The sequence below is a fragment of the Octodon degus genome, unplaced genomic scaffold (assembly GCF_000260255.1).
Source record: "Octodon degus isolate 3935 unplaced genomic scaffold, OctDeg1.0 scaffold00050, whole genome shotgun sequence".
Lineage (NCBI taxonomy): Eukaryota > Metazoa > Chordata > Mammalia > Rodentia > Octodontidae > Octodon > Octodon degus.
Genome location: NW_004524626.1, coordinates 9,067,240 through 9,094,250, shown reverse-complemented (window position 1 = coordinate 9,094,250; position 27,011 = coordinate 9,067,240). Strand labels below are relative to the sequence as shown.

At 59.9% G+C, this 27,011-nt stretch overlaps 1 protein-coding gene and 1 pseudogene across 2 annotated transcripts in view; both read right to left on the bottom strand.

Annotated features, from left to right (window-relative positions):
• Positions 1–3,745: 3,745 nt before the first annotated feature.
• Positions 3,746–4,533, bottom strand: LOC101578248 (annotated as a pseudogene).
• Positions 4,534–5,220: 687 nt separating this feature from the next.
• Kdm4b (lysine demethylase 4B) overlaps positions 5,221–27,011 on the bottom strand; it is an 81,475-nt gene continuing 59,684 nt past the window's right edge. The window contains exons 10-23 of one of the 2 annotated variants that reach the window (XM_004632764.2): positions 22,597–22,698; positions 22,080–22,270; positions 16,924–17,288; positions 16,718–16,838; positions 14,722–14,903; positions 13,649–13,871; positions 13,068–13,144; positions 12,913–12,968; positions 12,712–12,820; positions 9,831–10,016; positions 9,588–9,752; positions 9,177–9,296; positions 7,097–7,189; positions 5,221–6,772 (exon numbers count right to left, since the gene is read on the bottom strand). In XM_004632764.2, coding sequence (XP_004632821.1) covers positions 6,581–6,772; positions 7,097–7,189; positions 9,177–9,296; positions 9,588–9,752; positions 9,831–10,016; positions 12,712–12,820; positions 12,913–12,968; positions 13,068–13,144; positions 13,649–13,871; positions 14,722–14,903; positions 16,718–16,838; positions 16,924–17,288; positions 22,080–22,270; positions 22,597–22,698 — 2,182 coding nt within the window. In that variant the 3' untranslated portion in view covers positions 5,221–6,580. The remainder of the gene's footprint in view (positions 6,773–7,096; positions 7,190–9,176; positions 9,297–9,587; positions 9,753–9,830; positions 10,017–12,711; positions 12,821–12,912; positions 12,969–13,067; positions 13,145–13,648; positions 13,872–14,721; positions 14,904–16,717; positions 16,839–16,923; positions 17,289–22,079; positions 22,271–22,596; positions 22,699–27,011) is intronic. The other variant, XM_023716810.1, reaches the window with a different exon arrangement.

The following is a 27,011-nucleotide window of genomic DNA, read 5'->3' as shown; positions in this document are numbered from 1 at the left end:
TGGCCACCGGGTGGGGTGGGTGAGAGCGCAGCGGTACAGCTTGGGGTGTCTGTGCCAGCTCTGGGCTTGGATGCCCCTGCTGCTGTAAGGTTCAGACCCCAGACACCGAGGCCTTGTGCCTGGGGAGGTACAGCCCTGACCATGCGCCCAGCCTCTGTTACTAGTCTTCAAGTGTCCCCCAGAGTCTCCCATGCACAGAAGGCGATTGGACCACAGGGTGTCCCATGCCCATCAGTGGATTGTGCACTGGTGCATCCTAGTGGGACGTGCTGTCGGAATGTGGGGCCTGGTCCGAGGCAGATGGCGACCTGGACATGTGTACTCTTGTCCTTGGTTCCCCCCTCATCTCTGCTTCCGGCTGCCACGGGATAAGTGATTTTCCGCTGCCTGGCGATTGCCTCAGGCTGTTTCTGCCTGTGAGCCTGCTCGGCCTCACCTAAGCCCTCTGAAACTGTGAGTCAAATAAGCCTCCCTCCCTCCTTTGGGTGGGTATCAGGCATAGAAGTACTGCTACAGAGCACTGGTGCCAGAAGTGGGATCCTCCTGGGCCTGGACCTGATCGAGTGGTTCAGAAGCCTTTGGAACTAGTTTGTGGGGGGAGTTTGGATAGATTTGGAGATACTAGCTGTTGGAGCTCTGGGAGGCTGAAACAGAGCCTGATGGGTGACTCTGGTCACAGCTCAGAGGACCAGAATGCTGACAGGAACTTGGACAGTAAAGGCCAGGCTGGGGAGGTTTTGGTTGGGCCCAAAGAGTATGTGGTAGCTCTCAGGGTTAGCATCATGAGATTGCAAGGCAGTAGGTCTGAAGGCATCTCAGGAATTGGCCAGGCCTCTCCCACAGCAAGCTCAGGGGTACAGAAGGGTAAACACGTTTTGAAAGACTGTTTTGAGGGAGAGCTCAAGGGTGCGCTGCTCATTCAGGGCCACGCAGGGATGTGCTTCCCGAGCTCAGCCACCCAAGCACCCAGAGGCCGTTGCATCACGCGCAAGCTGGTGGCAGACCTTGGCGTCATCCACATGGCGCTGGCTTTTCAGGAGTGCAGACTGTGGGAGTTATGGGGTCAGGGAGATTCCACCCAGATTTCAGAAGAAGGCCCGAGACCAGGCAAAAATGTGTGACAGGGTCATAGTCCCTGAAGGGAGCCCCTGAGACGGTGATGCTTGAGATTCTGAGACTGAAGTCAAAGATACAGGGGAGACCCCAGGAAGTGGAAGCCTGGCATGTGGGCTGTCTGCCAAGGAGGTGGTAGGCACGAGAAGAGCCAGCCCAGGAGAGGCCATGCAGACTGCCAGCAGCAGCGCCACAGGGCGCTGGGCTCGGAGCTACAGGAGTTAACGTTTGCCCTGCTGGTCTTGTTTCAGTCCCTCTGGTTCCTCTCTAGCCCCAGGCTCCTCCCTCTTAGGATGGGGATGTTTACCTTGTGCCTTTGTATGTCTTTTTGATTTGTACAGGGACTCAAAGCTAGGTGGTTGGCCTTGAGTCTCAGAGACTTGGAACCCTTAGGACTTTGGTGATTCTTAAGAGAGGGATGAAGTGCATCTTGCATAATGGCATAGAGAAGATTTACTGGGGGCTGGAGGTGGAATGTCATGATATGGATTAAAATGTTTCTTTGTTGGGCGTGGTGGTACACCCCTGTCATCCCAGAACTCAGGAGGCTGAGGCAGGAGGATCGTTTCAAGTTGAGACCAGTGCGGGTTTCACAGTAAGTTCAAGGCCAGCTGAGCTGCATAGTGAGACCCTATCTCAAAAAGACAAAAAAACAAACAAACAAAAAAGTCCTAAAAGTCTCGTGTGCTTGGAAGGTGACTGGGTCATTAGTCCAGCAGATTAGAGGTGGGAAGTTCCCCTCAGAAGCCTCAGAAGCTAGAAAAGAGGGGAAGGACACCCATGGAGCCCCAGGAGGTGGCAGAGGAAGGACCCTCACTTCAGGGCGCACGGCCTTGTGGACACCTGGACCTTGGACGCGCAGCCTCTGGCACGAGGGATCTCTGCGGCTTCAGCCCCAGCCAGGCATGCTGCGTGCTGGCCCAGGAAGCCCGCCGAAGCAGCAGAGCACACCTGCCTGCGGGCCAGCAGTGGCTGAGGCCGGGCGGTGTCACACACCAGGTGCAGAGTGCCCTGTGCTTTTTGTAGAGCTAACAGGCGTGGGCCAGCTAGGGAGCCACTGAAGCGGGAAGGCCCTCCTCCTCCATGCCTTGGAAACTGTGGCAGGGAGGGGACATTTGTCCCGGTCTCCCTGGAGCAGCTCAGGATGGATGCTGCTCTGGGCCAGCACTGACGCGCTGACGCTTGCTGTTCTGCAGCCTCTGTGTGTCCCCGTTCAGGCCACCAGTGGCAGCAAATAATTTTTATTTTTTCCATTAACAGAGCAGAAGCATGAAGTAAACCTAATCCGTAAATAACCCTCCCAGGATCGGAGAGTGTGCTGGCCGGAGGTGGGTCCCACCCCTTGCCTTTGGGTCAGTTCTCTCACTGGTTAAGGGCCGTGGCCTGTCCCCAGGGCAGTCTCGTAGGCTGGGTGGGAAGAAGAGCATTTGGAGGCCAGCAGGACAGAGATTTTAGCACCATCTTGAAAGCCACGAATCGTGATGGTGGCAGGGCTGAAGCCAGAACTGCAGAGGTGGAGCAGCCAGGTCCGGCCTCCTTCCCTGTCCGTGCCAGCGGTGCTGAGTGGTGCCGACTGCAGGGCACAGGCGTTCGCAGGGGCTGGACACCTGGCTCCTCGGGTGCAGGGCAGGCCCCCGGGCACAGGGGGACGGGGGTCCCAGGCCAAGCCTCCTGGCACCCAGCTCCTGAGATGGGCTGCGAGAGGCCCTGTGCACTTGACTGGGAGCCCCGTGAGGCACTGGGGGGCTGTCCCCAGGTGAGACAGTTTTGTCACGGCAGGGGCCACCCTGCCTGCCTCCTCTGGGCCTGGGATACCACGTTATTTCCCGCCAGGGATCAGATACAAAGTGTGTCTGGCTTTGTAGGACCGTGGCTGCCACATGCAAGTGGTGGGCATGGCAACTGCATGCTGATAGAACTTCACCCAAACAAGGCAAGGGGCCAAGTGGGTGTGAGGACTGTTGGGTGTGGGGACACTGAACTCAGCCCATGCACCCACAGTGGAGGGTCTCGGCCACGCTGGCCCAGGTACCATTGGAATGTGTGGACAGCCCTCCCTGGAAGGTCTCCTCGACTTTCCCATGGGCCCTGTGGCCCGCACTTGCCCCTCTGCCCCTTCTTGTCCTGCAGGACATGCATCACAGTGGTACCTTCAGTGGGCTTCCTTTGTCCTCTGCCACCACCCCAGGCCTGGCACACGGCGGACAGTGATGGCCCTGCCTCAGCTCTGGCTTTACTGTGACGTCTCTGAGCACCGTGGAGACACAGGCCCATCTAGCCTCTGTGCACACCCAGCATGAGGCCTGGCCCCTCCACAGGCTGAAGATATTAGGAGGCTCAGGCCTGGGTGGGGGTAGAGGACACTCCACCTCTGGGGTGGAGGCCACTGGGGGCACAGTGGCTACATCCCTCAGGCTCTGGGCAGAGGGAGTGACCAGCCTGCTGGGGAAGTCACAGCCCCAGCCCCACGCTTCCCCTGCCTGCCCCTGGGCATTTTTTTTTTTTTTTCACTTGTTACAAGACAACATTTTAATGAAAATTCAGTGGTGGATATGTATAATCCAGGGGCTAAATAGTTACAAGGGACTGTCATAGAAATGTAAAGCCGACTAGATAGATGCTCAGATAATTGTTACATATTCTTATCATCTGATTCATCTTCTTCCTTCAGTGATTCCTTAGTGTATTTCTCTGCTTCTTCCCTTACATCTTTTGGAACAATTTCATGTCTTCCTTTAGTTAATTCACCAACCCAGCTGAGCTCGAGTTCAAAAGCTTTATCCTTAACTTCATCATGTACTATGTAAATTATTTTTGCAACTTCTTTAACAACATCACGGCAGGTCATTTCTTTCATCTGAAGCTTCTCTATTTCTGTCTTTGCCGCTTGCCGGGCTTTGCCAATAGCACAGCCCCAATAACCGTATGAAACACCTGAAGGGTCGATCATGTAGAGTTGTGCACCATCATTCACACTGTAAGACCCAAGCATGAAACTGCAGCCGAAGGGTCTGACAGCACTGTAGAGTGTGTAAGCATGTACGTACATGGCCACTCGGTCTGCAAGATGTTTCAGTGGAATGTTATAGCCATAGTTAGATCTAAAGTTGGAAGCTTCTTCTCTTGCTATGTCTGCTAAAGACCGAGCATCTGCCAGCAAACCTGCTACTGCCATCCCAACATGCCGATCAACATTAAAAAGTCGTTTGTTGGAACCTTCTTTGTAAAGTTTAGAAAGAACTAATTTTTCTACCCCAAAGACAACACCGTCTTTGCATCAGATCCCAATAGCTGTACTACTATTTTCCACAGCCTTCATAGCATATTCAATTTGAAAAACTCTTCCATCAGGAGACAATGTAGAGGCTGATAGATCATACCCGGTTCCGATCGAGCTCATCTTGTCCAAACCACCGGAGCGCGTTGGGAGACCAGGCCCAAGGTCGGAGCCCTTTCTGTCCCAGTAGATCTCACCAGCTTGACCCTAAAGTACAACTGGAGCTGCCACCCACCACCCACCTGGTCCAGCCCAGCCAAGTCCACCCTCCCCCTACCCATCCAACCCACTGTAGGCAGAGGGCACTGACAGCACGACAGCACGGAGCCAGGTCCTCCCTCCCCTGCCCTCAGCCCCCCAGGGCTCCCCCGTCACCTCCCACCTCCTGCGCCCAGCCCTGCCCCGGCTTCCTGGGCTTCGGCCTGCAGGCTTTGTGCTGCCCCAGGTCCTTTGCACGGCCCCTCCCTTAGCCCTCCCAGTGTCCCGCTGTCCTCACTGCCCGTCTTCCCCTTTCCTCAGCTACTGAGTCCTGAAAGCTGGCTGAGGGGCAGCAATGAGGTGGGAATGTGGGTCCTAGCCTCACTCCTGGGCTCAGAATCCAAACTAGATGAGGGGAGGGGGCAGAGGGCAGCTGGGCCAGGACAAGTGTGGGGTGCGGGACAGCACCCTGGACAGCAGGCTGCCATGTGGGGACCCAGCCCAGGACGGAGCTTCTTCCTGCGCAGCAGCCCCACTCGGAGCCACTGCTGTCCCCCTGGGGACCCGCTGTGTCCCTCCCCCACAGGCGGAAGGAAATGAAGTTGCCTCCAAGGACGACACGGAGGTTGCAGTGCTCACGAGCCTTTAATTTATCATGGACCTCGAGGCAGGAACGTTAGGCAAACAGCACGTCCATCCATCCGTCTGTCATGTTGGGAGGGGACACCATCCTGTTCACACAGGCAGGCACAGTGGGGTCGCATGGGAAGCTGCGCCAGCTGCCTGCTGCCTGGGCAGTGCCCACCTCTTCCTTCTCTTTACAATATAAATAACATTTCCAGACTACACATGGGCACAGTGACGGCACCGTGCAGGCAGTGGCTGTATGCAGAGGGCCCTGGGCTGGGTTGGCACCTGCTGCCCCTGTGGCCCTGCAGCCCCCAGCTCCAAGGCCCACAGGCCTATGGTCCCCGCCTCCTGGTGACCCCAGTCCTGGGGAGAACACATGCGCATGGCACACCTTGGCCAGGCTCTGGGGCTCTGCGCGGTAGGCTCTGTGGTAGCCCTGCAGCAGCTGTCCCTGTGGGCCCCGGCCAGACTCCTGCCTTCCCCTTCTGAGTCACAACGGTGACATGGGACAGGGTACCCGGGACACCTGGTCGCATGTGTGTGGCACAGGCAGACCTGGGCCACTGTGAGGGCCTCCCCTGTCTGTGCCCCATTCTCTCAGGCTCCTTGTTCCTGGGACCCAGAGGCCACCACATGTGACAGGGCAGAGGGCCCCGGCCTCGCATGCACACCTGTCCCCTGCCTCGCTGGAGAGTGACTCTCCAGAAGGACAGAAATGGAGCCAGGGAGACCGTGAGGCCCTGGGGACAGCCACCACAGAGGGCATGGAGACAGAGGGGCACCTACACTGCTGTCTGGGCAGCACAAGTTGTGGCTGTCGTCCGTCCCTGCCTCTGCCCCCGCCCAGCTCCCTGCAGGCGCCCAGGCTGCTAGGACGCCGCGGCACAGCGCTCCCCTCTGGCCTGCTCGGTGGCCAATGGGATTTTCAACAAACACGAACAGTGAAGTGGGGACACTTCATCCCCCGTGCTTCAGGGCTGCAGAAAAGAACGCATTGGTTTTAAAGCGACAAATCTAGAAAAAAACTTTGGGGGCTTCTGCCTGTTCTTTGTTTCCCATTTTTCTTAATTTTTTAAACAATACGTATTTATAGAAAGAACTTCACAAAGGCGGCTATGTACACAGTCCCATCCTGAGGCTGCTCGGTGGGTGGCAGGGCGGTAGCACCTTTACGAGGACAGGGCCGAGGGTCTGAATCTGAGGGGTGCGGGCAGCGGGCCTGGGGCCCTGCTCCCTGAGTCCAGGCTGCGCTGCCACTTGCTCCAGCCCCCTGGGCAGGGGGCGCCACAGGCCCAGTGGCCTCGGCTGGGGAGACCCTGCTGGCGCCTGCCCCATGGGGCCGAGGTGGCCAGCGGCCTTGTCCTAGAAGGGGGCCCCAGGCCGGGCCTGCGCATGCAGGAGGCTCTCTCCAAAGGCCAGGGAATCTGGGCTGCGGGCCGAGTCCTCAGCGGCAGGGACGGGGGCAGCGAGTGCGGCACCCACCCGCGGGCGCTTGGCGGCTTTCACCTCCTCACCCGTGAAGGTAGCTTCCTGCGGCGCCCCTGTGCTCAGCGACTGCAGAGACGAAAGGAAACGCAGTCAGCACAACGTGGTTCTTCCATAGCAGACTGGCTGTACCCTGGGAGCAACAGTCACACTGGTTCCCGCATGGCGGCCAGGTATACACAAGAACAGTCCACCTGTGGCTCCTGTGGCCATATGACTGCAGTGGCTGTGGGGACCCTGGTCCCCCTCCACCCCCCACCCCGCTGTCCTGTGCGTCCTGCGCGCACAGGCAATGTCAGGTGGCAGAGGAGCGGCTTCTCAGCTTGGTGGCAGGCCTGGAGGGGGTAGTGACTGCCCCAGGCCCCCACATCCCCCAAGAAGGCCGACACGTACCAGCCGGGACCGCACCCTCTTGGGCAGCTCCTCCTCCAGTGTGAAGATGTCGCCACGCTTCACCGTCAGCTGAGACCCGTCCTCGAACTCCACCTGCCAGGGGACACAATTTTCAGGTCACTTTTGATCCCTGGGGCCCCTCTGTTAAAGCTCGATGATGACAACAGGTGACAGAAGTGGTCACCTGAAGACAGCTGTGATGAAGGGGCAGTGACAGCCAAGCCAGGAAGAGGGGGCAAGGCAGCCAAACTTGGGGGGAAGGAACCCCATGGGAGCCGGGGCAGTGCCGGGCTGTGTGCAGAGGCCTGGCCAGCAGAGCAGCAGGCGCCGTGTCATGTAGGCAGTATGCTCAGCCTTCTGACCCAGCCACGGTTCCCCTCATCACTGCAGGAAGTCATGGGACCACAGACCAGGCTGCCCACAATGGCCCCATGTAGAAGAGCGGTGCTCCGTGGGGGCAGGATTCTGCCCGCCTCCTGTCCACCTGGGCCCACCGTCTTGGCTCCCACGGACACCAGCAGCCCTGCCCTCCTGGCCTTGATGGCATCGACCGCCCACCTAGCTCCTACTGCCCATTCTGCCACTGTGCCTGGCTCATGGCCTCCATGTGTGACAGGAACGTCCCCAGCACTCTTGATGCCAATTTCCTCTGGGGTTGCATGACAACTACCTCTGATAGTCCCATGTCCTTGTCTGTTGCTGGCCCCATGAGGATGTCTGGTAGCACAGCTGACCCCAGAGCCTCAGGGCTCCTTGGCTCCTAGGGGATGTGCTGCTGGGTGCCATCTTGGGGTTCCCTCCATGTACTGGCCCTGACCCTGGCTTTGCTCCCTGAAGTCCAGATGGCACCTGTGGCTCCACTTTCCACTTTCATTTATGTTTTTATTTACACAGCGTGGGGCTGGCGACAGGCTACTCTGCAGACAGGGGTCTCTGATGCTGTCCTGTCTTGTGCAGTGGGGCATCTCCTGGCTAGCAGTAGTCAGAGGACAAGTCACTGCAACAACCAGGACCCCTGAGGGTCTTCCGGGTAGCAGTGGGCGGGGGACACAGTGGACTCCCATAGCCTATGAGGTCTAAGAGCTGGTCACCATACAGAGTCCTTGTGAGACCCCTTTTTCAGCATGGGCCCCAGGGATCATGGCTGTTGTGGGCTGGGCTACTCCTGAGGTGAGGCCACAGGGCCCAGAGCCATCAGCACACAGGGCAGGTGGCACACAAGGTGGACAGAGGGTGGCGTGTGGAGCACTGACAGAGAAGCTCTCTGCCGGCCCTGACCTTCCGCAGCTGCCCCACACCCTTGGCCACCCTGAGATCCTCAGCTGTCAGAAGAGCCACCAGGTCCTGGCTGGGCTCTGGCTGTGAACCAACCTCTCCTGCTCTTGCTGCAAGCCCCCCACACTGAGGATGACCACACAGAAGCAAGACCAGAGGCAGATGACACTGGTGGTCTCAGTGGGACTTCCAGTGGAGACGCTCAGGACTGCCATGGGGTGGCATGGCCCAGTTGGTCCTGAAGCCACCCCAGTCAGGTCTGCTTATAGGGTGTGGCCACATGGCACCCGGCATGCCCACCCTGAGCACACAGGGCCACGCTGGGCCTTTGGCTCTGTTGTACGCATGTCCTCTCAGCAGCAGCCTGGGGGCCATCTGTGAGGCCACTGAAACTGCCTCTGCTGCCATGGTGCCGGATTCAGCCCAAGGCCTGAGCCCCTCAGCCACCAAGCTGCATTCAGCCCGCCCTCTTCTCCCCACACCCAAGAGGTGTGCTCAACCCCTCCCCAAGCCCCTGGCTCCCACCCAGCAAGCCAGGCTGCTCTGTACACAGGGGCTACAAAGTACAGCAACACCTGAGGGTCAGCAGCCAGTGTCTCCCTGCTAATAAGCCGGGGACTTCACTCTACAACTCCACACGTTCAAGACAGAAGCCGGAGCACTGTGCTTTACAGAGGCTGGGGCCTGGGGCACAGTCTGGCGGTGCAGTGCAGGCCTGGCATGCCCAGGCTCTGTCCTGGCCTAGAGTGATCTCCAGAGGGACAATGACTGGTGATGTCAGGGTCCCAGGACGCCATGGTCCTACCTGATAGATGTGACTTGTCAGGGATGAGATGAACTTGGCCTTGTACATGCTGCCGTCTGTCCACTGGAGCTCCACAAGCTCCCCCTCGGGCGGGGGCCCCAGCCGCACACAATCTCTACTCTGCAGATAGAAGGCAGGGGCGTAAGGAGGCCTCACGGGGCACCAGGCTGTGTGCTGGGGCCTGGAAGAGGTCTGCTGAGCCACGGGCCCTCTGTTTTGGCAGGACCCCACTAGCACTGGTGAGTGGGGCTGTTCACAGGGGCTGGGAGCGAGGGGTGCAAGTGGCTGTCCCCCAGCTCCCTGCAGGACCCACCCACGGGCTTTGGTGCCCACAGATGAGACCCTGCTGCAGTCACACCCCGCACAGGTGAGGCCCAAGCCCCAAAGCCGATGGCTAGCCCAGCCCCTCACCGTGATGCTCTCAGGGTACAGGTTGTCGCTATAGGAGCCATCGTCAAAGTTCACCTCATAGAAGACCTGCGTGGTGGTGCCGATGATGCGGCAGCGGTAGTAGAGCCCGTTGCGGTTCTTGGTGATGACCACCTGGCCTAGGGACACAGCCCTGAAGGCCTGTGCCTGGGGGAGGGTGCGAGGTCAGCAGGACCAGGTGGCGCAGGGGGCTGGGCAGGGAGGACAGGACAGGGGGACACTCACAGCATGGCCGCCTGCCCTGTGCTTCAGGCAGGTGATGGACACAGCGTAGGGCCAGTCATCAGGCTCCAGGAGCACCCCGGCAGCACGTGCACACGTCACGTGGAAGGAGGTGGAACAGCGCTCGAAAGAGCACTGGATGCAGGCACCCGACACCCTCTTCATCCGCTTGCGACAGTACACGCACTTCTGTGGAGGTACAGGGCTCACTGGACCCCAGATGGATGGGGTCTGTCAAGCTCCTACACTGTCCCGAAAAAGGCCTGGTCCCGGAGCAGGCCAGGAAATGGGGCCTCAGGCGCACCCCAGCATGAGGAAGCTAGATGCACAAGGTACTTCAAAGGCAGAAGGTGGAAGCAGCCAGCATCAAGGGCTGGATAGCACATGGCAGGGTCCACCCCACCTCTGCCACTTGGACAGGGCAGCAGCGAGGCTGTGACACTGCTTAAATGTGATGGGACCTTGAGGACACTGTGCTTGTGAGACACCAGAGAACACACAGCATGGGCGACAGCAGAGCTGGGAAGTGGACTCATGGGGACCTGGGCAGGGGAGGAGAGGGGCCACGTAACGGCTCCCAGGACAGATGGGGCTTCGGCTGGAGCAACTGAGCCACCTCCTCGGTGGCCGCCACATCCAGGCCGAGCCCTGCCATCACCCCGAGCATTTAATAACCAGGCCTCCTCACTCCTAAACACTGTTCAAAGGCCAGATAAGCACTGCTGTGGGCCGAAGCCGTGAGGCCGCACACTGATCGATGGCAATGAGATCTCATTATGAAACTGTCAATACCAGCGCTCCGGGGCAGGACCAGCCCTGATGTATGAGCCCGGTGGCCACGCCGACTATACATAGGACTGTAGAGCTGGCGCAGCCTGGGCGTCCTGGGGACACTGTGCCAGGCATAAAAGAGACCCTTCCAGCCCGGGGGCAGCATGTTAGGCAAGTGTCCTGGAGGAAAACATCCAGGAGCCCTCCCTCCCAGAACCAGCTGGGAATTGAGACAGAATTCATTCAGAGACAGAACCAGCTCTGACTTGCCACAAAGCTGTGCACAGTGAACCAGCTCCACCCTGACCCAGCCTCATCCTGGGCTTCCGGTTTCCCAGGACACATCAGAGATGCCAGGACCACCCCAGGCAGCCACTGCGTGTCATGGCCCTTGGGGCCTGAAGCCGAGGTCCTACAGGAGGGCTGGGGATGCGCTCCTCACTGGCCGGGCTAGCAGGAGTTAAGTGCGCTTCCTGCACAGCCCCATTAGGCAGGACATGCGGGCTTGTGTAAAAGGATTTTTAATTCATCGTTACAAGTGCTCTCGATGAAGAGGGTGCTTGCTGGAAATGTCAGAAGATCCATAAAGCGTTTGGGAGGGAGGATTTATCACCAGCGCCCGCGCCACGCCATCACTCCCCCTGAATAATGAGGCCTTTTACGCCTGCGTTTGTGGACTGAGTCACTGCCACCTTGCAGGCGGCACCTGCAGCTGTCGCCTGAGTTAGCCATCCATGCCAGCCAAGCTGGCGGCCACACACTTGCGAATGGGCTCTCCTGGCCACAGGCACAGTCTACCCTGATGGCCCTGCACCTGCGGGCTCGGAGCGCATGGAATCCACCCTTGGGCTTGGGGCCTCTTTGATGCCAGCTGCCATGGCTCAAAGGAGTGACAGACAGGGGTGGTATGTGACTGGGGCTGTGGCAGATGGGCGCTCACAGAGACCCAGAGCTCACTCACTGTTGGCAGCCACGGCACAGACAGCAAGGCCAAGGCTCAGAGAGGTTGGGGACTTGCCCAGAGCCACACAGCCAGACCCCAGCCAAACTCAGATGTGCCCTTGGGCCATCCCCCAGGGCGACCTAATCAGAGAGCAGAGGGACCCTGCCATGGACCTGACTGTGGGCTCCTTAATGGGGAGCCTTGCATGGGACACAACACTTTCAGCTCAGTAGCCCAAATCCCAGCAAGCTGAGGAAAAACGGGCAGAGGCCCAGACAAACATTTCTCCCAAGACCCATAGACAGGCGACAGAAAGATGGAAAGGCACGGGACGCCACACATCACTGGGGAGGGACACCAGGTCCCTGAGAGATGGGAGCTCACAGTAGACAGGGTAGAGCACGGGAGGGTCTGCTATGCGGGGTGGCAGAACACAAGCCACCCTGCCACCACAGGAGCGCCATGCCACTGTCTCAGAAAAGCCAAAGCCAGCAAGAGGCCCAGCAACCCCACTGCCAGGAATCCACAGCCCACACTTGCTCCATGACCCTGTTCGGGACAGCTGAGCACAGAAATCCCGTGCGTGCCATCAACAGAGGACCAGATCAAGAAACTGTGGTCCCAGCACAGGACAGAATGCTACCATCAGAAGAAACAAACCTTGGCTGGCACCAACACACGCCTGTCACAAGGCTGAGGCAGGAGGCCACAATGTAGCCCAGACTGGGCAACTTAGCAAAACACCGTATCAAAACCCAAAGGGCTGGAGTGCTGCGCCCCAGAGAGTGCGTGCCTGCCACGCACAGCCGGCTCCACACTGGCCAGGCACAGAAATAGCAGCAGGACTGAAAGGAAGGCCAGGAGGGGCAGGCACCGCAGAGCACCAGGCCTGCTTGTCGCAGGCGCACCGTCACTGTTACCACTGCCTGGAATCGTGGTGAGAAGCCTGCTCCCTGAGGTGCACAGCCTGCCTCCAGGCAGGTAGGTACTGGTCATGTGCCCTCTGTGTTCTTCACTTTTGTACCTGGCACCCTCGGAGAGGGCCGAGAACCTCCAGGGCCAACATCACGTGGCAGCACAGAAGGCCGGTGACCTGCGTGGTACCCTGCCCAGAGGATGCGGGGGAACGGAGGGGAATGAGAGGGGGGAGGGGTGGGGGCGGGGCCCTACCAGTTTCCACCGCTGCTCTGGGATGCCACTGATGTCCACGGGGTGGCGCTCTATCACGTTCAGGAACCGCACCTCTGGGACTGCAATGGCGCAGATAACGTGGATCCACCTGGAGGGCAAGGTGGGCGGGGCTCTAAGGACACTGCCTCTCCCCAGCACCTCCCCGAGGGCCTGCTCCCCACGGTGCTGTCCCGCACTCACCTCCGGTCTGTAGTTGTCTGCAGCGCGCCACCCCGGAGGTTACACAGGCAGCACTCCTGTAGGGACAGAGGGTGAGCGGCGCCCGAGATCCTGGGCACAGACAGGGAAACTGAGGCCAGGACCCAAACCCTCCCAGCACGTAGAGGCCCAGTTACCGCTGTCCAGGCATGTGCTGCGCACCGGGAACACGTCCAGCCCTCCTTGACCAGCTCGGGGCGCACACCGTAGCAGCCTGTGAGACCAAGACCACTGACACTGGACTCAGTACAGCTGAGTCCCGCCCCAGGCTGTGGGCTGCCCCCGGTGTGGGAGGAGGCAGCGCCGGACTGCTAGTAGGCCACCTTGGTCAGTGACAGTATTTGCCCTGGCATGTGGCCCTAGGTTAGGCCCCGGGCCAGGGTGGAGGGCCTGCCTGCCCTGGGAGCACCATCCTGCTCTGCAGAGGGGCTTAGCAGGACAACACCCTCCCGCTGGAACCCACCAGCCCAAGAGCAGGTCTCCAACTCAGTCTCCCGGCAGCAGGAGCCAGGCATCCCAACCACCCAACCACCCAACCACCCAACCACAAGTGGGGAGTTAGCAAGCTCCCTGGCCCCCTGGTGTGCAGATAATGAAACCAATCCAAAAAGCTTCCTTCTGTCCTGACACTCCCCATGCTGAGAAGGGCAGCACCGAGGTGGGCAGGGTGGTGGTGCCCACCCTGTGGCCCAGGCCCCTCGGCACTGGCAGCACTCACTGGCATGGACCTGCAGACAGCACTTGGCGCAGGTGATCAGTGGGCTGGTGCCGTCGTCGCCCACGCAGGAGTTGGCAGGCAGGGGCTCAGTGTTCTCCCCACTGGAGGTGAAGCACATCTCGGGGATGAGGGGCCGTGTCTTCTGGCCACACCTGGAAGGTGGCAGGGCCAAGGGGCCCTCGATGACAGAGGCCAGGGGCACCTCCTTCTCTGTCTGCAGGGACTGCAGGGTAGAAGATGACCTTTAGTGAAGGCACAGGCCCCACACTCCAACTCAGAGGCCTGCACACCCCTCCCAGGCCTCGACTGCCCTGGGATAGCAGGGCGCCAACAAGGCTGAGGTGCCCAGCATGCCAACATCCCTGCAGGGGCGGCGGCATCCCGGCCCCTGATCCCACCCAAGGCAGTCACTGCGCCACCAGCAGCCTGTGTGGGGCTCCCAGCAGCAGAGTGCTGAGAGCGCATGCCTGCAAAGTACACCTGGCTTGTCTCCAGAGCAGCAGGGCCTGGGGACAGCTATGCTGACCACAGGGCACGTGTCCCCGCCACTCTGCCTCCCAGGGCTGGCTTGCTGTGAGCTAGACACAATCATGGCACATGGTTCTGGCCCTTAGGAACACAAAGACCTAAGGAGTATGCAAGGGATTAAGAGAAAAAGCATGTAAACAGCACACAACAACAGGTTGTGCAGTCTGGAAGGCTGAGGCAGGAGGACCACAAGTTTGAGCCTAGCCTGGGCAACTTAGGAGAATTTCATCATTCTTCTCCCCCAACCCTCACGCCCACCCCACACCGGGGATAGAACTCAGGACCCTGCACTTACGAGGCAGGTGTCTATGCTGCTGAGCTATCTCTCTAGCCCTTCAAGAGTTTTAAAAAGAAAAACAGGCAGAACTGGGCAGCTGATGGCACAGGGCAGATGGGAGCAGAGCCCAGTTCTCAACCCAGATAACAGGACATTGGGAAGCAGTGTGGGAAATGCCAGGTACAGGCGGAGGATCGGGGCTCCCACAGTGCCTGAGCCCCTTGACTCTGTGGAGAGGGTGCCTGGCCACCTGCCTGGTTGCGCCCACCTGGCTGTAGGGGTAGAAGAGGCTGCAGATGGCACAGTAGGGCTCAGCAAGTGCAGCTGCTGCGTTGAACTTCCGCTCCGCCTGGAAGCTGGCCGCTCTGTTCTTCCACTGCAGAGACAGCAGCGAGCGCAGGGCCTCGGGGTCACTCACGTCCTCCTCTCCGCCAGAGAAGGGCCAGGCCTCTGGAAGGGCATGGTAGCAGGGTGAGGCCTGCTCCCACTGGGCCCATCGTGCACCCAGTTTGTCATGGCGCCCAGCGTACTCTGGGTCCATCACAAGACCTGGTAACCTTTTGAGGCCTGGTGGTGCCAGTGTGGTGCTGAGCCCCCCCTCGCGATATGTGGCCTCCCTGGACATGTGGAGCGGCTTTTGTGTGTGGCTGGGGCCGTGCAAGCCAAGGACCCATGAGCGCTCCACACCCATGAGGCTGCCTACATCGGGGTGAGTCCAGCAGGTGACTGCAGCCCTGCAGAACCCTCCTGGCTGCAGGGACCAAGTGCATGAGCTGGGCGTCCCAAGCTCCGTGCGCTTGACAGGTCAACTGGGGCTGAGTGGTAACCCGGGAAGGGATAGGGACCACACGCTCAGTCTCTGAAGTGACCTGAGGCTGAGGTCCTCCTGTCCACTGCCTGCAGACAGCTCTGGCATCCCTGTGACCAGCCAGTTGTTCCAATCTTGCCCCACCCAATGTGTCTTGTCACTTGGGGTGTTGTCTCCAAGAAGAACCTACAGCCCCAGAATTCAGGAGGCTGAGACAGGAGTATCACGGTGAGTCTGAGGCCCATCAGGGCTACACGGTAAGTTCAAAGCTAGCCTACACTATATATGGGAACCCTGTCTCAATAAAACAAAACAAGCTGGGTGTGGTGGTGCATGCCTGTAATCCCAGCACTTGGAAGGCTGAGGCAGGAGGATCATTGCGAGGTTGAGACTAGCCTGGGCTACAAAGTGAGCTTAAGACGAGTCAGAGCTGCAGGGCAAGACCCTGTCTCAGACAGAAAACAAACAAAAGCAGCAGCAGGACTCTCCTTCCTCAGGTTCCCCCTCCTCCAAACAGTGCCACCACAGCCTGGATCCTGGGCCTTGCCTGGGTCTCTGGAAGGGCCCTTGTGGGGTCAGTGGGTGTTTCAGGGCTGAGTCCACCCTGTCCAGCACCCAGGTCCGGTGATCTGGCTGCCTCAGCCCAGCACAGCAGCCTGGAGCCACAGGCTCAGGGGATAGCACTGGGCTCTCAAGTCAAAGGCCTCACTCGGGGATGCCTTGCAGCACAGGCAGGGGCACAGCCACCTGAGGCCCTGGAGACATTTTCTGGAAAGAGCCCTGCACTAAGGTGACCCCAGGGCCACACTTGGGACCACCCCATCCCCACAACCTTGCAGAAAACCCTTCTCTCGAGTCCTCCAGGCAGTCCTGGGATAAAGGCACCATCCCCAAGGCTTTCACCTTGTAGACACAACTCAAGCAGAAAGCTATTAAGCCAGGTGGAAAGTCCTAGCAGCACCATGGTGGCCTGGGGGCAGCACAGGCCAGGGGTGGCTCTGACAAGGCCACCCACCCCAAGGTGACCCCAGAGGTTTTCCTCTAGCTGGCTTCCCTAAGTAACCTCAGGGCAGTCCGAAGCCCAGACACACTGTGCCCTGGCTCTTCCCTGAGGGATGGGGCAGGGCAGGAGGCTGTTTCCAGGAGAGTAAGCCTGGAGCCACGGCCGGGCCCACACAGCCAAGCTGCCTCCGAGCCCTGCTCCACCACCTCTGCCTGGAACAGGTGTGACCAAGCTGCTGCCAAGGGCAATGGCTGCGAGGGGCTGCACTTTTCTGCAGCTCCCCGACACCTGCCCAGCATCTTCCATGCAGGTTCCCACATGTTCTGGCAGCAGCTGGGGCCACTGGCAAGGGTGTGAGTCACATGGGGACGGCGCCCAGGGTATTTGAGGCCCGAGTCTAGCAGAAGCCTGAAGTAGGAGCAAAGTCAAGGGGTGGGGACAGGGGCCACTCACCCTCGTCACTGGAGGCCTCCTGCTTGACCACTGACAGAGGGGATCTTGTGGGTGGCCGACCCAGGGGATGGCGCCGGCTCTTTTTGATCTCCATCTTCAGCTTGGAGAAGGTGGATGGAACCTAGAATGCACAGCACACCTTGTGGGACCTGAGAGGCAGGCTGCACAGAGTGGCATCGGGAGGGCCTGGCCAGACTGCACCCTACCTGCACCTCAGCACCGTGGGTCTCAGCCTCGCCCTCAGGCCCTGCCAGCTCCATGGGGGCAACCTGTGGGGGCGCACGGTCGCGCTCAGAAGCCCGTGGCACCACATACAGCATGGGGATGATGGGCCGTGGCTTGGCCTCGTGGTCCTCACCAGGCACCTCCGGGGGTACCACATTGAGGGGCGTGGGTGGGGGGCCCTCCTCGGCAGCTGGGAGCTCCAGAGGGGGCAGCAGTCTTGGGGCCTCCTCAGGGGGGAAGAGGGCCGGCAGGGGCTGGGAAGGAAGCTGGGGAGAGAGGGGGCTGTAGCTCTTCTTCTTCCGGTCACCCTTGGGCTTGGCAGGCCGCGGTTTGGCCCTCCCATCCTCTGTGGGGAGAGAGGTGGCAGTCAGGCCCATGGCTGCAGTCGTGCCCAGAACCCCAGTACAGGGGTGAGAGGTTGAGAGAGGTTCTGCTGATGGAAGGGGCTGTGAGCCAAGGGCTGCAGGCACCACCAGGAGGTGGGATAGGGACAGGGCTCTCCCTGGAGCCTCGGAGGGAGCAGCTCTGCTGACACTGATGGTCAGACCACGAGGTAAGCTGACACATGAGGTGACAAATGTGTGCTACTCAGAGCCACCAGGTTTCGGCTACTGGTGGTGGTGGCTTGTGTAGGGGCCACTGGGCTGAAGGCCCAGCTACATTTTGGTGTTCTAGACCCCTGCCCTAGGAGGCTCAGCTGCCGCCAGGTCATGAGACAGGCAGTGCTGACACACAGGTCCCAGGCAAACCCCTCAGGCCTGAAACACTGAGCTGCCACAAGGACTAGGCGTAGGGGAAGGGGATCCACGCCCAGCCACTGGGGCTGCATCTCAAGCACTGTGCTGTGCTCCCCTGCATCTGGGCCCTGAGGATCTGGCCCAGGAGCTCTAGCAAAGGTCTGGGCCCCAGAGGGGGTTTCCAGGACACGGCTGCACAGCACGCAGCCCCATGGTGCTCAGCATTCCTGTGAGAAGTGAGGGCCCTGGGCCCCCTGCCCCTACTCCAGCAGCTGCAGCGTGCAGGCCTCCAGCCATGGCTGTGGGTCAGGGCATCTGCTGCATGAACAGGGCCAGCTTGGCACAGAACAAACTTGATGAGGCCACGTCCCCTCAGAGGGAACAGCCTACTCTGTGGGCCTGGGACTAGCTGGGGGCACACTTTGAGCAAAGGCTGTTCCCATCCATGGGCACCTCACTGACCCTTAGCCCCTAGTCCTGATGCCCAAAACCCCCTGAGCAGCCAGAGTGAGTGTCCAGCTCCGGGAGGCGTGGAGGGCACAGCCAGAGCCACTGTAAGGAGGAAGCCCAAGGCTCAGAGGAATCTGGACAGAAGGCATGTGCTGGCTGGGCTGCCCTCAGGCCTCACCATGGGGACACCTGCTACCCCCACCACAGACCCCACGCCTGAGGAGGGACTGAGAGCCCTGTGGGTGCCTGCACAGGATCAGATGGCAGGCAAGCCCATTCCAGGACCTTCTCTGGGGTGGAAGGGATCTGCAGCCAGTGTTCTGGGACTGGCTTACCAGCCTTCCTGGCTCCAGACACCAATACCTCTCCAGGCACAGACCCAGCTCTACCCTAAGGCCACCAGTTTCCATGGAGACTGGCTCTGGCCCTATTTCCAAGGTGCCCACAGTTCTTTCCATGGCCCAGCCAGTTCTTTCTCTGGTCCTGCTGAGGGCCACCTTGCCCGCCTGTCATCCCAGCCAGAGTCCAGAGTATAGCACACCACAGGTGAGGCACAGTCCCCCTGCATGGCAGCCTTTGCTGTCCTGGTCTCAAAGCTGATCACCAGCTGCAGGGCCACTCTGGAGACAGAGGCCCCACAGAGGGCAAGTGGAGAGTGGCCTAGGAGGTCGCCCGGGCTGGGGTCTGCACCTGGGCCCCATCCTGGCTTGATTCTTTGGGGATGGAATTCTCCCAGGCCCCCAAGGTGCTTGGCTCAGAAGCCGCCGTCCTGCAATGTCAGGCCCAGGCACCAGTGGGGCTGTGAGCTGTGTTGGGCCAGCTGCTTCCCATAGGCCTGGGGAGCCCCAGGTTGCCAGTGGCCAGCAGCCAGTCTTGGCCCTGCCCATGCTTGGGGATCCTCTTGGGGACTCTGGTTCCATAGGCCCATGAGCCCCCAGACCCAACCTCCCCACAAGGCTTCATTTTGTTTGGGGATACCCACCAAACCCATGGCCCTCGCACAGGGGCCCCAGGGGACTGTAGTTTGCAGGAGCCTGCAGCTGGCCTCCAGGACAGAAGCTGCTCACAGCCTCTGCTCACCCCAGATCTGTCTGTGTTATGTCCCAGGAAGAGGGTTGCAGACTGGGGTCTCCTTGGTGCCCCACTACTGCACGGGGATGTGTTTCAGGTCAGAAGAGAAAACTGGCCTCAAGCAGTCTAGCAGAGACCCTGCCTTGTCCCCAGAGGCCTTGTCCTTGGTGGCACTGCCTGGTCACCCAGAGCAGCATCAGGAGCCACACGTACCCCCCTCCCAGTGGGCAGCTGCAGTTCTGTCTCTGTTGCTCCCATCAGTTGGCGGGGTGCTTGTGGGGGACACAGGCAGAACCAGAGGTAAGCGGTGACACTTGGAGAAGCGTTTGCACAGCCCGCTTGGTCTTCCGTTCCTTAGTCTGCCGAGGCCACTTTGTGGCCTGGGCCTGAGGAAAGGAACCTGAGATATGGGGACATGCTCTGTCTAAACAGTGATGATGGTCCTAGCCCATTCAGACAAAATCTGATTAATTAGGGATTCTGGGAGAACCATTATTTCCTCACTAACCAGCGGGGCACACATAGCCACCTGGCCAGGGACCATCCTCGGTCTGACTGCAGCCAGCAGTCCCTGCACCCTGCTCATTAAGGACCGAGGGATGCCGTGCCAGTGAGAGAAGCCTGGCATGCCCACCTCAGCTAGCCAGCAGGAATAGCAAGGGCCTCACCCCACTGCCCCCCTGCCCCTCACCAGATCCTCGGGGACATCCCACCAAGCCTCCGCTCACCTCACATCTGCATCAAGTGTGCTTAGGCGATGTGACGCCCTGCTGCTCGTGCCACCTCTGAGAACTCCTGTCTACCCAGTGCAACCCCAGCTCAGATCTCCAGACACCCCATGAAGCACGGGCCTGTGCACGCTCACAGTGCAGGCGCAGTGCTCAGAGGACGCTCCTCCCTGTGGTGGCTGGGGTCTGGCAGCCCGGCCTCGGCTGAGCCCCTGCAGCAATACCACCCAGCTCCCACAGCACCTGTGTGGGCGTCGCGGGCCAGGCCTCAGCACAAGCCCTCACTCACTGCGAAGTCAGATGCCATGTAGGATGGTGTCCTTGTGAAGGTGGAGATCACTGCTCAAGGACACAAGCAGCCACGGGATGGTCCCACACAACCCCCGAGGACAACACGCCTGCACCCTGATCTCAGAGCGATACCAACGCCCTGCAGCTCAGCAGCCCCTCACCTGCCTGGAAGCCTGTGGCCTGTGCAGCATGGACCCCCCCTGGCCTGAGGGCCACAGCACAGGGCCTGCCTGCACCATGGCCTCCTCTTCACACGTTCCGCTCCAGGATCTGCCTGAGCTCTACAGCGAGCCTCTGTGTGACATGCACTCCACAGGCCTCCAGGGGCTGAGAGGCTCCACAGTGGGCAGGTGACTCGCACCCCACAGCAGCAGCTGGGCTGCTCCCTGCTGCCTCCTCCAGCCTCAGGCACCAGGCAGGGGCCTAGTCTCCAGCGCAGCACAAGGGAACTCTCCTAGGGCGCTGTGCTGCAGCTGCCTGCCTCCCTGCCTCCCTGGGTAAGCTGTGTTCTCTGCTGTGTGCTTGCCAATGGAACGTGAGCTGCCGGTTCTAGGAATTTAGCCTCCTACTGCCTGAAAGCAGTTTTCTGACGCTGTTTTTATAATGCTGAGAATTAAGCCAGGTGTCAGGCAGAATAGTGGCCCCCAAAGATGACCCCACCACAATGCCAGGGTCTGAGAAAAATGCCACCCTCCAGAACAAAAGGGATCCTGCAGCTGGGCTAAGTGAAGAACCCTGAGAGGGTCATCCTGACCACTCAGGCCTAGGGTGCCCCAGGGACCCCTAAGCAGGTCAGGTGGGTAACAGCCAGGGGCTGAAGCTGGGGTGCCAAAGCTGTGCCGATGGAGGGAGGGGCTGTGAGCTCAGGCTGTGGGCACCTCGAAGAACCATGGCCAGGAACCTCTCCTGGGAGCCTGAGGAGTGGCAGCCCTGCCGCCTAGGCCTGGATTGCAGCACACAGAAGCCCGTGTCGGCCTTTCACCTTCCAGAGGCTTGAGAGGACATTGTGCAGTGTGAAGCCATCCAGGTCATGGACCCAGTGAGTGGGACACAAGTCCCGTCCCCTGTGCCAGGGTCCACCCTTGCTGCATCTTGCCATCACTGACAGCCCAAGCCCAGCGACCCACAGGTAATGTGCACGGGGACTATGTGCTTGCAAGGTCCTGCAGCAGGGGCAGTCCAAGCAGCACCTCAGAAGATGCTACAGAACAGCAACAGTGTCATCACCCAGATGCTATAAATGGGCCTTCCCACAGGGACCCTGCTGGACTCTGGTCATGGCTCCATTGAGACTCCCAGGGCCTGGGTTGGGTCCCCAGTTCATGCCCTGCCTCCCTCTGTGACTCACAGGACCCTGCAGGCCTGACTCATGATGCTTTTTGTACATAGAAGACTGGGCATACAGCAGCTGCTCCACCCTCCAGCTTTCCGCTGGGGCATCTGAGTCTCTGGGCCCAGCCAAGGGCTGGCTCCCCTGTTCTCTGCCCGCCACCAGGGCAGCACTGGGAGTATGTGTAGGGACCAGCATTGTAGGTGAAGAAATGAGTCCCAGCCCTAGGAAGGAGAAAGCCCTACTGATGGCAGAGAGAGGGCACCTGAAGCTTCACAGGTTAACAGCTGCAGTCAAAGAGACTGGCCAGGGGAGAACATCTCAGAGACACCCGAGCCCCAGGGGGGCCTCCTGGCACTGCTGCTGCTCCTAGGCCCTGGCCATGGGGTCACCCCTGCGGGAGCGTAGTCCCTGCGCACAGCAAGGCTCTTGGTTGGGCCATCCCTGCTGTGGCCCATCCAGCTACCACACTGCTGGACAAAGTGTACAGATGCAGCTCGGGACAGCCTGGGAAGGAGCCCTGGACTCACCGTCAGCACCCTCACCATCCTGGCCCTGTGGCAGCTCCTCATCTTCCTCCTCAGGGTCAGCATCGTGTGGGGCTTCCTCCTTGGCACAGCCCGCCACCTCCTCCAGGTGGGTCACTCTGGTTGCCCCCTCACCTGGACATCTGGGGTCTTCTGGCTTGGGCTTCTTGGGCTGGCTGCGCTTCCGGTGGGACCTGGGGTGGGGGAAGAGTGTCAGGCAGGAGGAGAGACAGAAAGAGGGGAGAGGCTGTGGACTGCTGGCAAGATGGAGCCCACCTACCCACCCACTGGCAGGTGCAGCCTGGGGGTTAGGGATGAGGGGCCCTGGCAGGGCCAGGCGAGAGGAGCAGATGGGTGTCAAGCAGGTGCTGATGGCAGCTGGAGATGGATGCCAGGGACACCAGGTGGATGGCAGGACAGTTCGGCCTCCAGGAATCACGCAGTGGGGACACACAGGGGCAGACACAGATGGACAGCAGCCCACATGAAATGCTGGCAACAGGGACAGAGGAGCACTTACGCCAGCCCCGGCTTTTTGGTCTGCTCTTTCCTTCTCTCTAGACTGGGTTTCCTCTCCTCCTCAGTCTTTCTCCAGTGTCTGTTTTCCTTCAGACTAATTTGTCTAGAATGTAAATTTCAGGGAGTTTTTTTTTCTAGCACTCTGGTCACACCCCCATGCATCTCCTGAGGCCTAATCTAGGGCATCGATTCCTGTCCCCAACTCGCCAGGTCCCCTGAGTGCAGATCAGCTAGCCTGGTACAGGGACACCTTGAGACAGGAAACAGGAGGCCCAAGAAGGCCTGTGGGCTGGCTCAGTTATGCCCTGCGAGCAATAAGAGGGGACAGAAGAAAGGAGAAGTGGCAGAGGCTGCGAGCAAGGGACCTGCAGCTCCTCCAGGTGCATGGTGCTGCCACTGCCACAAGACAGGAGCAGAGGTGAGTAGGCCATGCCCCACCTCCCTGCATGGCCACAGGGCACGCTGACCTTGCTGCCTGATGCCCCGTGCCCTTTCTTCCTCCCCAGCCTCCCCCATCCAGCCCTTCTGATGGCCCAGCAGAACTGCAGTGGCTCCCTGACAGTGCCAGGGCCCTCCTATCCCTCTCTGTCATCGATCCCTATGTCTTGGCTTATGACTATGTCCCCACCCAGCAAGAGCCACTCAATGGCAGCAGCATGAACCCAACAAGATGACTAGCAGCAGAAAGCAGGTGCAGCATTCCAGGGACACAAGCAAGGGCATGGTGGGTGTCACACACGCAGGGTGCTCAAGGTGAAATGGGGGCGGCAGTGAGGGACAGGGAGACCCTGAAGGGGGAGGGGAGGGGATGTGGGCCCACTCCTAGCAAAGTCACCTGCAGCCTGGGCAGTAGCCTAAGAATTACCAACCTATCCCATCAGAGGCTACTCCAGGTCAGGAGCTACAAGGGCTGCAGGGCCAGGGCACCACAGACACCTTTCACCCAGCCCCAGCCCCAGCCCTAGCCCCAGCCCCAGCCCCAGCAGCAGCCTCCTGCCCACCCACTTGCCTGAATGCTGAATCACCCTCAGTTCCACATGGCCACCTCTGCCCTCCCTGCTCCCTGCTGGGAACCAGCCCTGGAGTCCACTTCCAGACAGCAGACAAGGCCTCCTGGGCACTCAGCCCACCAGGCTGCTCATACTATAGGATTCAGGGCCTGAGCACAGCCGAGCTGCTGCGTGGATGGGAGGTGGCTGAGCCACATGGAAGAACAGGCCTGGCCGGTGTGCCCATGGGGCTGGGACCACTGTGTCCAACTGCCACTTCCTCTGCTGCAGCCCTCCCTAGATGCACCATCTTCCTCTCTTGCATCTTTTAGTTTTTATTTCAGTTGTTTAAGACAAGGTCTTGTTATGTAGCCCAGGCTGGCCTTGAATTTGGTGTCATCTTCCTTCCTTGGCCTCCTGAGGCTGGGATAACAAGTGTGCACCGCCGTGCCTGGCTCTCTCATCTCCTTACTGCAAGCAACTGCCCACACCATAGCTTCATTTTCCACACCTGGGTCCCGCCGCCATTTCCCACACAGATGCAGATGGGCTGGCTGTCCAGCACCAGCCTTTCCCGTGTCCATTTATCTTCGTCTACGAGTCATGGGCCCCTGGGAGCTGCCAAAGGCCCTCTTCTCCAGTCACTTCTTTTCCAAGTCTCCAGGCACCCAGCCATGCCGGCATTCTCTTGAGCAGGGCAGCACATACTTGCTGAGACCTGACTCCCTCTGGTGTAACTGCCCTTGGAGCCACTCTCTTGACCTGGTGGCTCTTGTAGTTTCCCTTTGCGTGGCTGGAGCGTGTCCCCTAGACGCCCTCTGAGGAGGGAGGTGCATCTGGGCGCTGCAGGCCTCAGGTTGTGGTCTGGCTGCTCCTCCCCTGCTGTGCGAGATCTGGCACCTTCCTGCAGTTTGCAGCAGAACAAGCCTCCCGAGTTCAGGCCGAGCAGGCACTCTGTCCTTCCAGCTGGACGTTTTGGGGTTTCCTGAAGGACCCCAAGATCGAAGTCCCCAGGAACAGGCCATAGTGTGGGGAATTCTCCCTTGCTGTGCTATACCTTTAATTTGGAGTTGCAGCCTTTGGGCTCAGAGCACCTCCCTTTTTCTGGCTGAAACCCCTATTAGAGGCTCGCCTTCCTGACATGCTGACCTCCTGCACCTCAACTCTAGCACAGGAGCTCCTTGGGCCTCACCATATCTCCCAGGCTCTGGGCTCACAGTTACTACCCAAGAGCCATCCTGCCCTGGGGACTTTTCTGAGGACACACCCTTCTGTAGTGAAGGCAGGCACCTCCCACTCCACAGAGGTTTCTGAAGTTTTGGGCTTGCTGTGCTCGGACTGTGGCCTTCCCATTTGCCACCAGGGGCCTGCCCTTCCCTCAGAGCTGCCTCACGGCTCAGGGCCACAATTGTGGTTCTCTTGCTTATACAAGGCTACTGCAGGGAGTCACAGAGGGTGCTTGGCCACACGACAAGAAGCCTGATGCAGGGCCCGCTCCCCTACCCCTGGGGACAACAGTGGTCTGTTTCCCAGGCTTCGAGAATGCACCTCCTTCCCACCCAGTCATCCAAACGCAGAGCTGCCATCTGCGGGGAGATGGTGGGTTGGGCATGGCGGCAGCCCCCAGCTGCAGTGGGCTGGGGGAGGTGCCTGAACCCTGCAACACCCTGCCCCCGCCCTGAAACGATGGCTCCTGCCAGGCCTGAGGGTCCCCACCCCACTTCCATCACACCTTGCTTCCCCGCTTCCTTCAAGTTCAAAGTCTCTGATGCACCCGGTCACTCCTGTCCCTGAGCCTGGGCCTGGGCCCAAGGGGTGGCTGTGGCAGCTCGACAGTGTTTCTGGAGAGAATGGGACCTGTGCATGTGCCACCTGCCAGGCAGAGTTGGGCATCACTTGGTTAATTCCCACCACACTGGGACAGAGCCTGTCTAACATTAATTTACTCAGGACAGAAGCAGGCGCTTCCCCTGGTCTTCGGCTGACAGGAGGTGGAGAGGATAGTCTGCAGCCCACTGCCAAGGAGCACAGAGCACAGGCCCATAGCCTGCGGCGGCCAGGGCACAGTACTGCATGTGTCCCCAGGCTCCAGGTCCCTTTACCTCGCCCTCTTTCCTCTTGGGTTCTCTCCTGGAATAATGGTCGCTGCATGTTCCAGGGAAGAGAAACTAGGACATGAGGCCAGTGCTCCTTGCGGCCCAGGTGACACAGTCTTTTGGGGGCTGTGGGTCCAGCAGTAATTGGGGTGGAAGCAGCAAGCCAAGGTGCAAGAGCCATGGGGCTGCTCCTCACTGGGCCATGGGCAGCTCAAGGACTACTCCTCATTTCCCTATCTAAGAGTGTCTAGTGGTGGCTGGAGGAACCAGGGGAAGCTGCAGGGCCAGGGAAACCTGGGCCACACTTGGCTGGTGGCAGCAGGGGGAGTTGGGCAGCAAGGATGCAGGGCGCACTCAGCTGCCACTCCCTTCCCAGGGCCTGGAAGGGGGTATGGTGATGCGATGCCCCACGCAGCTCAGGTGGGAGGTGCCTGGAGTGGGATGTGGGCCACAAGGGCACCAGACAGCACAGCACTTCTCGCCTGGGCCAGCCAGGAAGAAAGCACAGTGTTCCCTGACCAAGGGCGGCAGGGGTGATCAAGTCACCCAGTAAGATGAAGTTATGGAGAATGAACCCATGGAAAGGCAACGACTCTGGCCAGGGCCTCCTTGGTGCTCAGTGGGGTCAGTGATGCAACTAGGAGGACCACGGCTCAGCCTCGGCCCTTGCTCGGGGCCGCCTGAGCTCCTGGGACTCGGGGGACCCACATGGGACCAGGCCACCCTGATAATGTCCCTTGGTCTAGGGCAGGGCTCCTCACCAGAGGACAGGGGGCCATGTCTGGGGTGTCTGCATTCGTCACTGCTAGGGGAGCTCCTGGCTTAGAGTGGGTGGAGACAGGGCTGCCGCCTGTGGCTCAGCACCTGCAATGCTCAGGATGCCAGGAGAAAGCCCAGCCCGGGGGCTCAGGCCCCAACCCATGGGGACGTCCCCAGCCAGGGACAGCTGACAACCTCACCCAGTCCCCAGTAGGCCTGAGCAGCTCAGGGTCCCAGCCAGAGCTGGCCGGCTAGAGTACAGGGACAGTCACAGGGAGGGCACAAAAGCACTTCTCAGCATCGCTGCCTGAAGGCAGCTGGGAGCCTCAGGCCGCCGCCAGGCTTTGACAGGCGCACAGCTGCCTTCCTGCACCCTGTGACTTCGCAAGAAGAAAAGGGAATCCACCTTGTTTTACATACTAAAGGCTTTAAAGAAAACTGTATCTCTGGGAACAGGGCTTGATTTGTTATTCTGTCCCCAGTGCTAGGTTATTAGGGCTCCTACAGGCTATGAGGGGAAGCACAGAGCTCCAGAATGGGGCGGGACTGGGGCTGGGGGCGGGGGGGGGGGG